The 15,743-nt window shown below is 40.3% G+C and overlaps 1 protein-coding gene and 1 pseudogene across 1 annotated transcript; one reads left to right on the top strand and one right to left on the bottom strand.

Moving 5' to 3' along the window:
* The first annotated feature begins 200 nt into the window (after nucleotides 1–200).
* On the top strand, nucleotides 201–3,083 carry LOC103719043 (annotated as a pseudogene).
* Nucleotides 3,084–5,413: 2,330 nt separating this feature from the next.
* LOC103719024 lies at nucleotides 5,414–7,290 on the bottom strand. Its single transcript, XM_008808075.4, has one exon. It carries the CDS (start codon nucleotides 6,843–6,845, stop codon nucleotides 5,670–5,672), a length of 1,176 nt encoding a protein of 391 aa, XP_008806297.1. The 5' UTR covers nucleotides 6,846–7,290; the 3' UTR covers nucleotides 5,414–5,669.
* Nucleotides 7,291–15,743: the final 8,453 nt, after the last annotated feature.

Raw genomic sequence — 15,743 nt, 5'->3', positions numbered from 1 at the left:
TCCGACATTCTAGCATACTGCCATGAATACAGAGAGTTTGAGTAGTAATCTCATGGAAAAACCAAATAATCATGTGTATGACGCAGACTAATCAAGCTATGTTGGACTTGTTGTTGGCATTTTCATGTAAATCTGTATTCTCAGTGCGTTGGAAATCTTTTTCCACACATGATCAATCTAATAATGGTGGTTCTGCACCAATGGTGTTGCAGCTAGGCTTCCTCAAATCTGCTGTCCATCAATTCACTACACATCCATTTCCTGAGCATATTAACTTTGTATATCTTTTGCAGATGCACTGTTCTTATTGCATGGCATATGGTCCATATAACATAGCTAGCCGGTCTGTCTCACTCTATTGATTTTCTATTAAATCTATATAGCACACTGTAGGCGAACTGATAAGAAATTGTTGAATTTCCATTTTGGGCATCGTGACCTATGAGAAATTTAATGTGCAGACAGTAAGTGGCAAAACTAAAACTATAAGGACACCATGTCAAAGGTCTTCTAAACTCATATATTTAGTAGCAACTAGCTAGATAAACTTAAGTTGATTACAGTGACAAGATAGATATAGTAGATACATAGTTCTTATCATTTTATTTTAATGTCATGGAGGAACACTTGAGTAATACTACAAACTAAGCCTTGTCCCATTTATATATGTTTGGCCGTGAAGCATTAAGTCCTAAGAAGGCTTCACATAAGGTTGGAAAATATTAGCATAGGATACTTGCTTCATCGTTTCTTTGAATGAATTTATTGCTATTGCTCCTATTGTTATCGATATCGACCTACTCTCCTGGCAAGTTTCTTGAAGTTGTGCAATGTATTTTGTAGAATAGCTTATTAAGTGTAATACTCGGGCCCTGTTGCCTTCTCATTTCGAAATTTTGGTGTACAATGTTTTTGAATATTTCTTTTTTCATGTTATTTAGAAAAATTATTTTTGAATCGGAAGCTAACTGTATGGCTGATATTTTTGTTTAGAAAATTAAGTAATCTTCTTTTTTTTTTTTGAGGCTTGATATCAATTCTGGGTAACTGTCTGCTGGTGCATATTTTTGCTTACACTACTCTACTCTTTTCAACAGCCCTGGAGGGATCAAGTCTTTCTGTTCTGACGTGGAAGTTGATCATACTGATGTCAGGATGCTTATGCCTGCCTGGTAATATATTTTATACCTGCCATTTTGCTAGTATTGACATCTTGTACAAATTTTTGTAACATATGTTTCCCTTCATATGTTACCTACCAATTAAACTGATATGAGTTTATCAGGAAAATGAAAGCCAAAAAACAAGGATATTTTACCCTGGTATATCTTCCTTCTAAAATTGTTTAAATAATTTTTTGATGTCTTGCTGTTTAATGGATGTATTTTTGTAATCTTCACTAGCTAGATTTTGCTTCCCCCCACCCGCCACCCCCTTCTTTTCTCCTTTTTTCACAAATCACAAATGTGTCTGTCATATTACTCCCTTCTGTGACAGGAAGAATGGAGAAGAGGCCTAAAGGAACTACGTGCTGATACTATCAACAAACTAAAGAAGGCACTGCCTGAATTGGTGAAAGAGGTCAGCATGCAGTTTGTTTTTCTAAATTGTGGTCTATTCAGCCCCTATTTTCTATATGGATTTTCCCCATACGACTTTCTGCCTAATTTAAGCTCTCATGTACTTTTCTCTGTACCTTGATAACACATGAAAATGTGCTTGTATTGTTTCAACATTCTGAAGGTGACATGGCCATCGAATTTCTTGGACTTCTATTCATATGCATTTCATTATTGCCTTACAGGTTTGCCAGTTTTTGGGTCTTCAGTTTTCTGATTTTAACATTACGGGATTATGGTTTTTGTTTCCCTTACATTCCTAAACTGTAATTTTACGCCATATACTTCTGCAGAGGACAAGCAAAAGTGCATAGACATTGAGAATGCCTGTGAACTGCTGAATCTTGTATTAGGATTCCTATTTAGTCCGCAGGTTGACAAATTTATTGAGTATCTCAAGGTCAATATTTCTTTCAGTTTATGTATCTTCTGCAACCTAAAAAGCTTGGTGTAAAGGTCAATCATCAATTCATTAAATCATCTATCAGTAGACCTGCTAGATTTCCAGCAGTTATCTTCTTAGTATGTAATTCTATGCTTTGCAGTTTTTACCAAGCAAATTTAAAATTGTTGTACTTTGAACCCTGCAGTACCAACATGATTACAAGGTAATCAACCTGGATCAGTAATGGGCTTTCTCCGATTTTGTAATGAGGTACGATTCTGAACCATTTGCTACAATGATTTTATTACACTTTTGATCATCTTTTATAAGTTTTCCCATGAATTGTGTGTCTATGATCTTTTCCATTTGCCTGTTATTCTAGTACAGGCATTGAAAATTCTATTTTTCCTGTTACAGATAAACTTCCCATCCCTCAACAATTATGACTCAAAACCTTGCTTGGCCCTTAATTTTGGACAATTTTGTGGAATGGATGCATGGAGGCGCAAAGTTAGTTCTCTGTTCTAATATGGTGTAGTTATTGCTGCCTTCAACAAAGAATGCTTCATGAAGAAGGTAGCCAGACTATTTTCCTTTTCATCAGTATGGAAGCCGGAGCAGTTTGAATTAATTTTATGTGAGAGAATTTTCTATGTACCAATAGAAAGTTCAAACCTCATTCTATTGCATCTGCATACAGGTAAATGGATAGATTCTTAAAGAACAGTCGCAGGAATTATTGGTCAGAGTGGGTACTTGGCCCATTATGTGAAGGATCATTTTATTTCTCTCTGAAAATGCCTGGAAACCCTAGTATGTTACTTTTGTAGCTTTAGTGCCTTCTGTAAGTTTTTTTTATAGGGATACCCTCAGGTATTGAATTAAGAAGCAGATTTTTTTTTGAATCTGGAATAAAAATGACAACATACTTTTGACTGGTGAATATTGTCATCGATCAAATTGTGACAACTAAAATGGGCAAATGCTATGTTGTACATGGTTTATTTCATGAGATATTGTAATATAATGATGTAAAACCCTACAAAATTTATGGAATCGAAGTTTCCAAATTCATATAACTCAAATAACTTTTTTTTCCTAATACCAGAACAAAACAGCAGAATTTGTTTTGAGTACTGGCTCATCATAGGTATATTGTGTCATTTATTATCCTTAAAGTTCTGTCCTTCAATTACATTTCTACCAATATTGATTGGAAAATGCTGGGAAAAAGAGACTGGATCTTACATTTAGAAGCATAACCAAGTGACGTTAGGTAGTTCTGTTCAGGGCTTTGAAGATTATTTTCTGAAGATATTTTACATTTTTAACAATCATTTTCCAAAATACTTGTAGCTTAGGACATCTTTCATGTATTTCTAGCAGCCTGATATATAAAAGTTAGAGATTATTCAAATATATGAAGTATAGTTTTTATGTATTTTTTCCATATTCAGTAATTTAGACCTTCAATTTAAATGATCTATCATTAATCTTAAATTATTGTTGTTTAAAAGATCTAAGATATAACCTTCTTTTTTTTTTGACAAAAAAATCTCTCATCTACCACTTTTCAAGCCTGTGTGGGAACATTCCAGTAGCCGTTCAAACGTTTGTGGACGAGGATTAAAGCGAGGACGGACTTCAGCCTTTAGGCTTTTACAGCCAACGGATGGTCTCCATTGCCTCTCGCTCCGCTGTCCTCTGTTGACTCACGGGCGTGGAATCCGTCACCGTGGAATCCATCACCGTCGCTGGACGACATTTTCAAGCATTAATAAATCCAGCATATGATCTACGGCTGGGAATGCTTACCTCCTCGTCAACCGGTCAAATCAGCCCATCCAGGGCAGCGTAGGTTCTAACTTTGCGTCGCGACCCTCCATGTCGCCTACCCGGGAAGAATAAGAGGGAGAACTGCAGGGACACACGCAAAACGCGTGCAACTGGTAAAGGCATGGTCCCACCACCTTGCATGATAGCTTCCCCTCCCTCCAAACTCCCTAGAAAAAAAAAAAAAAAAAAAAAAAAGCAAAATTCACCGTATTAGTATCGGACTTCATACCGATGTTACACTAGCATAATATCGATACGGTATGGTATGTACCGTTCGGTTCGGTACGATATACTATAATTAATGCATTTTCAATACAATGTTAAATATAAATATAAATTTATATTAAGTGAAAAATAATGATACTACTTTTTATAGAAATTTATTGAAAGTAAAGAAAAAAAAATGCTGGGAGAAGTTTAGTCAATCAAAATCTTTCTTTTGCTGTGGGTGGGATTGCACTCACCTAAAACCTCGGAATTCCACGCAAATTCAGCAACTCCCGAAATGTTCTATTTGATCACTGGAAATAGTCAAATACTATATTGATTTAAGTTGAATGTGGCTAGATTTATATCAGTTCTGTGTCACCACTGTAACAGGTTAAAGAGAAGTGACCGCCGCCAGCTCGGATAGCTTGGCCCGTGGATTGAGTTGAGAACATATAGATTTGCTTGTTTTCGATACCCTGATTTCCCATCAACAAATAATTTAGAATGTGCTTACGTAGTCTTAAGATGGCAACCGGTAGGTTCCGTCTTAGGGAGAGAAGGGATAGATAAGCTGGGAGAGAGGGGATAGATGAGCTGGGAGATTAGTTTCATATTTTTCAACAATAATAAAAGAATTTTTTTTTGTTGGATGTGATGTGTGTACGCTTTCTGATTTTTTTTTTCTTTCTCCACTGCACGGACTTATTTAGTTCAAGTAGAAAAACTATCATGAACGAAAAAATAAAAAATATCTCATATTTAATTACAGTTTTCAAAATAAATAAATAAATAATATTTTTTTCAAAAAATAAATATTTATATTTTATAAATATATATATATATATATATTCAATTTTAAAAAACAAATTTTATTGGGTAGAAATTGAAATAATTTTTTTCAAAGTGTTATTAAGTTTGTAGATAGAGTAGAATAATTTTTTTTATTAAAAGCATTACAGATATTTTATATAACTTTTTTAAAAAATAAAATATTTAATTAAACATAAACTATTTTAAACTATTTTATTTTTTATGATTAATCAAATATACAAAAAATACCTTTTCAAATATCATATATTCAAATATCAACTTTTTTAAAAATATTTTAATAAATAAAAAATTTTCCAACAATTAAATCAATCCCAAATAGCAAACTCGCTCGCTAGCAATCCACACCCAGAAAGCAAAGGCAACGTCTGGACAAGCCTTCATAATTTCAATATGTTGCTGCATTCCTTGCAGCTACCAGGAAAAAAAAAAACATCTCAGAACATACCACAGCCCACAAGCAATCTAATTACATGCAACATATCATATATCTAAGAAGAGCAAAGACAGGTCAATCATATTATTCTCCCGTTCATTCGAAAAGTCAGTATTCTCATTAAATTTACTAATTTCCACCGTGCTCCTTTTGTTTTCTCATTCAGCTATATGCCTAAATCCAAAAACACAAATTAGTCAGTTCCATATTTCTGATCTTTTTTAAGAAAAAACCACAAATTACAATAAGAACCAAAAAGAGAAGGCCCCCAAAAGTCCACAATATTAAAGAGATTTAAAGGCCAGGAAAAAAAGAAAGAAAAATCCCCCATGTCGTCATTCCCAAAATGCACCTGCTAGCTCTTCCAGACGTGGACCAAGAGCAGGAACCCGTCGGCGTTCTGCAGCTCCGTCTCCTCGGGGCTCGCCCACTCCATCACCGTCGAGCTGCTCGCCGACGACGCCGACGACGACGGCGAGGAGCAGGTCGTCTTCAACAAACTCTTCTTCCTCCCTCTCCTCCTCCCTTCCACGTTGCCGCCGCCGTCGCCGCTGCTGCTCTCGCTCCGATTCCGATTCTTCCCCAAATACCCCCCGATCCCCTTATAGTAGTACACCCCCCTCGCTGGCCCGCCGAAGCCCTTCACGAAATGCCTCTCCTTCCCGGCCTCCCACTCGAACCGGAACAGGAACACCGCGTGCCCGAGCTCCGCCGCGGCGGCGGCGGAGGCGGTGGTGGGGGCCTTGTTCTTGCGCTGGAAAAACCAGTTGTAGAGGTCCCACGAGACCTGGATCCGCGTGCCGCCCTCCACCTCCACCCGCTCGCTCCCACGGAACTTCCAACGGAGCCGCCGCACCTGGAGGACAATCTCGCCGTCGACACCCAACAACATCCCCACATCCCTTTCCTTTTCCTTCGTTTCCAGATCGATCGAGATCTCTCTCTCTTTCCCCCCGAATCGCGCCCTCGTCTTGTACGATCTGCCGCCGCCGGATTCCCCCAAGGCTACATGCTCTCTTCTCGAGATCAGGATCGAGTTCCATGGGCTCTTTCCCCTCGCGACTTTGGTCTTTCTGTAGGCCTTGTCAACGAGATCGCCGGCGACGAGGAGCATCTCGCCGCCCACCACCACGGCGACGAAGTACCCGGCAGACGGCTCGGGGCCGCCGCAGGCGGGAAACCGTGCCCGCGTCAGGTCCCACGAGAACTCCACCGTCCGGTGCTGCTGCTGGTCCTTGAGGTGAAACAGCTTCGACCCCCTCCGCTTCCAGAACATCCACGGCCGGATGCGGAACCTGGGGCTCTCCTCGTCCTCATCGTTCTCGTCCTCCGTCGCAGCCGCGGCTCCGCCGCCAGCGCAGCGGAGGTCCGCCCGGAGTGAGAGGCCCAAGACCGTCCGGGACCAGGAGAGGGCCGCGAGGCCGAGGTGCGTCTCGTAGATCGAGGTCGTCTGGCTCGGCCCCGTCGCCGTCGACGCCGGCGGCACCGCGACAGCGCCGCAGCGGAAGCAACTCAGAATCGGGTCTGCCATCCTCTCCTCCTCCCCCTTCCTTCTCCCCTTCCAAATTACCCCCAAAATTCTAAAATCCGTAGGGATTCGGAGCTAACACAAGCTAGTCTCTTATCAAAAAAAAAATAAAAACCCCAAGACTGAATAGATAGCTGGTAGAATAGCGAAAGATAGAAGCGAGCGAAAGGCAAAAAGCTACAAGGAACAGAGCAAAGCCCAAATGACCGGTTTATTTCTCGCGTACGTTTACCACATCTCGATCCGATCTCTTGCATCGCGAGGAAGTAAAATAGTAAATGGACTATAAAATCCTTACCCTTTGTATGCTACACAAAAAATCCCGCTTCATGCCCATTCGGATACGCCGCGAAGCAGGAACTACATTAAAGTAGCGTGGTGGCCCTCCTGGTCGTAAACAGAACATAGGTTATATAATATCCCTTCAAATTTATTTTTATACCAAAATTTATTCAGACATAAATAAAAATTTAGCTATCTAACTAATCTTAATATTTATATTTATGTTTAATAAGTAAAAATAATTATAAATATAATAGATAACTATCCGATCTATATCTTAATATTTAATTTTATTTGTAACTTTATCTATTTTTATATAGCACTTGTAGATTTTTAAAAAATAAATGGCTATATTAATATGCTATTGATTTGATTTATTATTTATTTAGTAATATTTTTAATTTGATAATTATAAGGTTTAATTATTTAATTTATATTCATATTTTTGGTATTCAATTTGTATCCATGTTCATTTAAACTAAATATAAATTTTTACATTCGATTAATATTTATATTTATAAAAAATAAATATAAATATATTAATATTTTATTTGATTTTATTTTTAACTACGACAGTGACTGGTGCGGACACCAGTGCCAGGTCAGCCGGTCGCCACAGGATCCAGCCAGCTCAGCGGGTTCCAGCCGATTCAGCCAGCCTGATTTTATTTTAGATTGATTTATTTTATGTTGATTGGGTTTATTTGCATATTGTCATTTGGGTTTATTTGCATATTGTCATTTTAGGAGCTTTTTGGAATTATTTTATTTGTAGGGGTTATTTGTTATTTTGTGACCCTATATATATGGGTCCATCCTCATGTTTAGGTTTTTAATGAATTAATGAATGAAAATTGGTCTTCTTCTTCCTCCTCCTCTTCTCCTCCTTCCCTTCTTCTCCCCCTCTTCCTCTCCTCTTTCTCTCTGTATTTCAATCCGTACTTCCGTCCTGCATCAGCTTTGGTATCAGAGCAGGCCGGCTTTGCCCCTGCTGTCAAGGCCTCGATCCAGTTTATCATAGCCACGTTTCAAAATTTTCTGGCTACTGTAGCATTGGTTTCACGCGAGGGCTCAGACTTCTTCCTCAGCCGAGAAAGAGCCCGTTCCCTTCTTCTGAAGCCGTGCGGCCAAGTTTCCCTCAGTGGCTGTCCCGAGCGAAACAGACATCACAGGGAAGCAGCATTGAAATAAAAAAAAAAAAAAAAAATGTTTTGGGCGTTTTCTGAAGATTCCCTGTTCCCTCTCCTCTGCTGTCGTTCCCGTTTCTTCTTCCGAAGCCGAACTCCCAAGCCTTCTGAGGAAAAGAAGGGAAAAGCCCCGTTGCCGTCCCCCGTCGTCCGGATCTGAGGAGAGAAGCCGAGCGCTGGTGTCCGCCCTCATCGCCACTTGCCAGCCGCAGGACCTCGCCGGACGACTCCGCGTCCCACGCGGCGCGTTGCCACAAAACCCGGTAACCACTTGCACCCTTCCTCTTCGCCCCAAACTTCCACGACGAAGCCGGGCCATTAGCGGGTTACCGAAGTGGGTGCGCCCGCTAATCCGAATTCGGTCGGGTTAAAAAAAAAAAAAAAAAAAAAAAAAAAAAAACGCACGTGACTGCACGTGCTTGTTGAGGAAAAAAAAAGAAAAAAAAAGAAAAAAAAATAAAAAAAAAGAGAGAAAAAAAAAAAGGAAAATACCTGTCATCTTCTTCATCCGTCGCCGCGTCCGCCGTGCCTCCAGCGTCGCTACGGCATCGCCGCTTCCACCGTGCCCCCTTCGTCTCCCCGCAGCACCGCTTCACCTTCATCCGTGGCCGCCATCGTCCCGTCGACGAACACCGCCACCGAGCATCCCACCCGAGCTCCTCCGCCCGTGCCGCTCCGCCTTCGCCGCCTCCGCCCGTGCCGCTCCGCCTTCCCCGCCTCCGCCCGGGCCGCCTCCTGCCGCCGCCGAGATCCGCCATCGCCTGAGCCCCATCTTCTCCCTCCCCACCGAGCCGCGCCGCCTTGCCATCGCCGTCCCCGCCGCTCCCGCAACCGCTCGATTGCCACCACCGCTGCCTCCTTCCCCTCCTTACTTCACCGCTGCCCCCCCTCTGATCGCACGCCGCAAAACCACCGCCTCCACCACCACTCCACCGCCTTCCCCCCACTCACCCCACTCCCTCCCTCTTTTATTTCATCATGGGATGTTGAAACCCTCTTCACACCACCTCAGGCTCATTTCGCCCCCCCCCCCTCCTCTTCCTTTACGGGCCGACTCCGCGCACCCTACCACCCTCCTTCCTCATCGGGCCCAAACCACCCGCACACCCCTCTCAAAGCCCACCCTCACTCCGGCCCGCCCACCCTGCTTTCTCTGCTGCGGGCCCCTAACCCGCAGGCCTTTTGGGCCCAATTTCAACAGGCCCTTTCTTGCGCAAGCCCACCAACCAGAATTGATCAGGCCCATAAGTTGCAGAGATCAGACCCACCGAGTTGCTGTGCTCAGACCCGATTTGCGCTATTTGCATCTGATCGTCGCCCCAACCCAGGTCAGGTTTCTTCCTTACTGCAAATTTTATTTGTTTGTCTAAATTTAGAATTAATTAACTCTTATGTGCTCTATTGATATTGCTTCCTAAAATTCAACACATCCACTCCAAACAACCCCAAAACCCTAGTAGTGGCCTGTCTTTGTTATTAATTGTAGGGCTACCTAATCTTTGGAAGTTCTTTGAGGCTCTGTGCAATCCTGCAACACACTGAAAACTAGTACTATTTGACTGCAACTACTTATCTGAATTTGTTACGTAATTCAAAGCCAATTTCAATTGCTTGAGTTAGCTTCCGATTATATTGAGTATCTACTTTGCAATTTTGAATTCATTTCATGCATTAGGTCTACTTAGGAACATTTATAGTTGGTCGGATCATACATTTTGACATTCATTTTATGCATCTACGTAGTGGTCGTGACGCATCTCATCCTGAGTCCCAATTAGGCATGGATTCCAAAATCGAAGCCTTATTAAAAGCTATCCAAGACACTAATGCTCAAGTCCAAAACACTAATGCCCAAGTCCAAAAAACTAATGCTCAAGTCCAAAATACCAATGCCCAAGTCCAAGCAAACAACTTTGATAATAGGCATGTTCCAGGTCACCATTATGCCTACCCTCGCCCTAGAGGACCAGGTCCCTTTCCTAATATGAATAGAGGTTACCGACATAACGTAGAACCCAGAGCTCTTCGTGACCCTGATGAAGACGTAATGAGAGGCATTAGGGTGGAAGCCCCCACTTTTGACGGTCGTCTTGACCCGAAAGTCTTCTCCGATTGGTTACACGAAATGGACCACTTCTTTGAGTGGTACAATCTGTCTGAGAACAAAAAAGTTCGATTCGCTAGAATGAAACTCCTTGGTCGAGCTAAGCTGTTTTGGCAAAACACTGAACAACTATTAGCTAGGAGACATCAACATGAAATAACTGATTGGGTAGAGATGAAAGAGAGGCTTAAAGAAAAATACCTGCCCCTTAACTACCAAGACGATCTCCTAAACCGATGGAACACTAAGTCCACATTTGTAAGGCGCCCTGACACACGGAGCGCTCCCACCGGCCTTAATTCCTTAGGGTCCAAACCTTCTGTAGGGTCCACTACTCATAGGCCCCCTCCTATTGCCCATGTCACAGGCCGAGACACTAATGGCAAGGGAATGCTTGGTGAGCCTCCCAAACCACATTCCAAAATTCGGTGTTACAAATGCCAAGGTTTTGGTCACGTTACCTCCCAATGTGCGAACAAATTTTTCGTTATTGCTCAGCAAGAGCAGGGAGGTGACATAGATGATTTAGAGGAGCAAATCTATGAACCAAACCTCGATGACATTCAGGACATTGAGGAAGAGTGTGATGACAAACCTGAAACCCTAGGATGCACCCACACTCCACCTAGCTCGCTTGCACAGTCAGATAACGAGTCTGACCAGTCTACCATGAGTGTAGTTGGATATGCCCTCGCACAACCCATCGAAATTGATATTAGGATTTCTGAGCCTGCATATGCATTTACACAACACATTCATAAGTTGTATCAGGAAATCCATAAGGGCATTCATGCATGTACTGCTCAGTATAAGATGCAAGCTGATTTCCGTGCTAAAGAATTTCAAACTTGGGGTTACGTAATGATCCATCTTAAGGAATTGCAGTCTCTTAGTATTGGACCATTCAGGGTGTTGCACAAGGATGGCACTGACGCCTATGCCATTGACTTTCCATTTGATTTCGGTCATAGCCTTACTATTAATATTAAAGATTTGGTTGCAATCCCTGATGACTCTTTTGCTGCACACTCTCCTGCGCCTGATGTTTATCCTATTATTGATTTCATGCCATCTTCGTTTCCTTTTACCCCCCATCGAGCACAAAAAGAGTATATTGATTCTATTTTAGCCGAGCAAATAGTTTTTACCAGTGATGGAGGCATCCAACATTTCCTGGTTCGTTGGCGAGGACGACCAAGGTCCGGCTACACTTGGATCCAGCGCGAGGAGATACCGCCGATTGACCCATACTTGTTGGAGTACTACCGGGGCTTTACCGAGCCGCTTTCGTCGAGGTCGACTTCTTTCCACTCGAGGAGAGTTGGTGCGGACACCAGTGCCAGGTCAGCCGGTCGCCACAGGATCCAGCCAGCTCAGCGGGTTCCAGCCGATTCAGCCAGCCTGATTTTATTTTAGATTGATTTATTTTATGTTGATTGGGTTTATTTGCATATTGTCATTTGGGTTTATTTGCATATTGTCATTTTAGGAGCTTTTTGGAATTATTTTATTTGTAGGGGTTATTTGTTATTTTGTGACCCTATATATATGGGTCCATCCTCATGTTTAGGTTTTTAATGAATTAATGAATGAAAATTGGTCTTCTTCTTCCTCCTCCTCTTCTCCTCCTTCCCTTCTTCTCCCCCTCTTCCTCTCCTCTTTCTCTCTGTATTTCAATCCGTACTTCCGTCCTGCATCAGTGACCAGAAAAGAGGAGATAGACAGAGCAGGCGATATTTTATTAAGCTCTTTCTCTCTCTCATAAAAAAATAAAATTATAAAGTAGATACAACTAGAAGGATCAAACAATAAAATATAAAGAAGAGAAGCTGGAATAAATGCTGTAGGCTTCCAAGTCAAAGAGTCAAAGAATGCCACCGAATCTGCCGTATAATTTACTTTTCCAAAAAAAGATTTATCTGACTTCAAAAGATTCCGTGATGTGCTAATGTAACAACTCAACTCAAGATATCATCGTTAGCCGAAAAGTATTTATTAATTTTTTAGCCCTTTACAAATATTTAAAATTTTTTTTTAGATAAATATTCGAGGTGAGGCTAAACGCCGCCGGCACGATTACTCGCAGCTGATCTTTGGGTTAAAATGAGGAGGAAGCCGAAACTGAACAGTGCAGCTTTGATTCAACTAATAGGTTGGTTTGCTTCGTAAAAAAAGGAAAAAAATGGTCAACGAAAAAGTAATGAAATATCCTTCGTTTGATCGGAGTGTTCAAAAAAATACAAAAAAATTATATTTTCATAAAAATATAATTTTCATATTTTATAAAAAAAATTTCTACGAAAAATATGAAAAAATTATTTTTCCGTAAGCTGGAAAACAATCTATTTTAATTTTTTTTAAAAAAAATCCTTCAATATTAAAGAAGCATTAAAAACCTAATTTTTATTAAGGATATAGTAGAAATTATACATATCTAGAAAAGTGGATGATCAACCAAATATAAGTCCTCTGAAAATCTGTCACTTATTTATAATCAACTAAATATGATAAAAATATTTTTTTCAGATATTTTTTTAATTTATTTTTTAAAAATTATATTTTTTAAAAAAATATTTTTTACGGACTAAACGAGCCTATAGTGATTTTGGAATCTCCCCGTAACTAGTTCCCTAGCCTTCGAGATGGAAGTGGCATGGACAGGTCTTTCCATGTTTCTCTCACCGCAGCGACAGGGATGGAATGAATGTGACCCGGCCGTGGCAATAAATGGAGAGTTCGATCCTTGACGATGCGTTACATGGAAAGGTCTCTCTTGACAGTATTTTAGGCAAAAAGACATGGTAATCCACCTTTCCATTTCTTGGTAGGATCATGCACAAGAAGGTAGACCTTCTTATCACAATTCACAGGCTCTTAGCTTCCATGTGGCGTATCATTCTTTTCATTATTTTTCTGGGTGGCAATTGTAATTTGTACTTTTTTGATCATACATTCTGATATTCTGCTTTAGGATCTAAAAGCAAGGATAGCCTCATCCTGGGAGATGAGCATTTATACAAGTGGAGAATGTATGGTATTTTTGAATTAGTTTTTCGGAGGTTCGGATTGTATCTTTCGTATTGGACTTTTTTCATGACATAAATTGTTAGATCTTACTTTGCATAAATTTTAAATATTTTAATTTTTTAGTCTATTTATATAGATTTTAAAATGGCTATTGTGCGATCTAACAATTGATATTGTAAAAAAAAATATTTTTTCATGCAAAAGACACAACCAGAATCCATTTTCAGAAACATATTACAGGCGGGGCCTTTTTAGCTTATTTGAAGAGATTTATTATAAAAGTAAGAAGTTGGCAGGTGCTTAGAGACAACAAAATTTGGGTAATATTCAAATTTAAGATCCAAACTATTAAACATAATATATACTAAAATATTTTTTGAAAACTATTATTTATATATCCTGGCAATCCCTAACCTACTTATCAAGTAGATATTAAAATGAATGATTTTAGTAGCCTGATATTATATTTTATTATAATCTAATCATCAAACTCCAGTAAATTTAAATCTATTTACGTTTTAATATATATAGATCATGGTCCATAAAATAAATTTTTAATTTACATACACTATCATGTATTTTCTAATACTAGTGCACTTGATATCACTCATTTTTATACCAACCATGTATCCATTAGAGACCATCGAAATATATAGATGGTAGTGGAAATCTTTGGATGGTGCTGAAATGTCACACGTACATGGCGAGCTAAACCGAAGGAGACAACTTGAACAATATAGTTGCTGATTTTCGTAGGTGCAATTCAGATGCCTAATGGTTTAAAGGAGGTAACGGTATTCGACATGCTTGCATATTACAGTTGTTTATATGTGTGTATGTGTGTATCTGTGTACACACACATGAACATACCCGTATGTATGTATGTACAAACTAGGGGTGGCAATCGGGTCGGATCAGGCATAAACAGGCCGGGTCAAATACAGGTCGGGTCAGAAAACTATAAATCTGAACCCGACCTGTTTATTAAACGGGTCAGGAATTGCAAACCTGAACCTGACCTGTTTATTAAACAGGTAACCCGACCCGACCCGTTTAACCTGTTTAATAAACAGGTAACCTGTTTACCCAACCCGACCCGACCTGTTTAACCTGTTTGCCCAACCTGACCCGTTTAACCTGTTTAGACCTATTTAATCTGTCCAACCCAACCTGTTTAACCTGCCCAACCCGACCTGTTTAGACCTGTTTAGACCCGTTTAATATGTTTAGACCTGTTTAACCTGTTTAACCTGTTTAACCCGTTTAACCTGTTTAGACCTGTTTAACCTGCCCAACAGTTAAACGGGTTAAACGGTTTAAACGGGTTAGACATCTAAAACCCGTATCCGACCCAATTAATAAACAGGTTAAACGGGTCGACCTGTTTACGACCCAAACCTGTTTAGGCCAAACCCAAACCTGTTTATGGCGGGTCGAACACGGGTCGGGTTGGCGGGTCGGGTCATATTTTGCCACTCCTAGTACAAACCCATTCTTTTTTTTCCCCTAAGAATTACAAGTTAGGACTTTTCTTGTTGTAAAATAGTTAAACTTGACACCGAAATCTGAACCAGCACCCTTTCTCAAAATTTGGATCCAAATGTCCAGAAATTTTTGAACCAGGTGATGAGCCAAGGAAAGAGAGGTGCGTATACACCCAAATGTCGATCGTATAAAATCCCAATCTGATACATTGGTTACCAATATAATATATTAATGAAAGCTAATACATACTGTGCTAATCTGTATTGCACCTGATTTTAGATGTAAGGATGTCTCAAATTGGTTTGGCTTAGATGATTTGGTTAGGTAGGGGTCTGAGTTAGCTGCCCTTTTTGCAATCCTAATTCTATTCATAGTGCTCCAAATAATATCTTCCTTCAAATCTGGCTCATGGGCCTAAGCCCTTTAGTGGCAGTCCCGGAATATATATTGCTACATATAGTATGTATACATGGATCATTTGTTACTTTTGGTTCTCCTGCTGTTTGGGGAGTAGCTGCTGCAGGCGCCTTGAAGCTTTTACAGGTAGTTCAAGCTGGCCAAACTTGACTCAAATCCTGCCAAACTGATTCAAGCCGCAGCATCCTGCAATGATGCATGCTGAAGTCCTCGTGAAACACGCGACTCGCTGCTTACATTAAAATTGGATCGAATCGAGTAATAAATTGCTACTCTACTTAACAGGCAGGAAATTAGCATGCGAACATATTTGTCCTTTTTTAATAGCTAATTATGTTGGAAAAGTTCCCTAGACTGACGAGGGAAAGGTGATTAAAGCGTTTAATAATTTATTATTTT

Source organism: Phoenix dactylifera, chromosome 7, assembly GCF_009389715.1.
Source record: "Phoenix dactylifera cultivar Barhee BC4 chromosome 7, palm_55x_up_171113_PBpolish2nd_filt_p, whole genome shotgun sequence".
NCBI lineage: Eukaryota > Viridiplantae > Streptophyta > Magnoliopsida > Arecales > Arecaceae > Phoenix > Phoenix dactylifera.
Note: the sequence above shows the minus strand (reverse complement) of the source record. Positions and strands in the feature narration are given on the sequence as shown.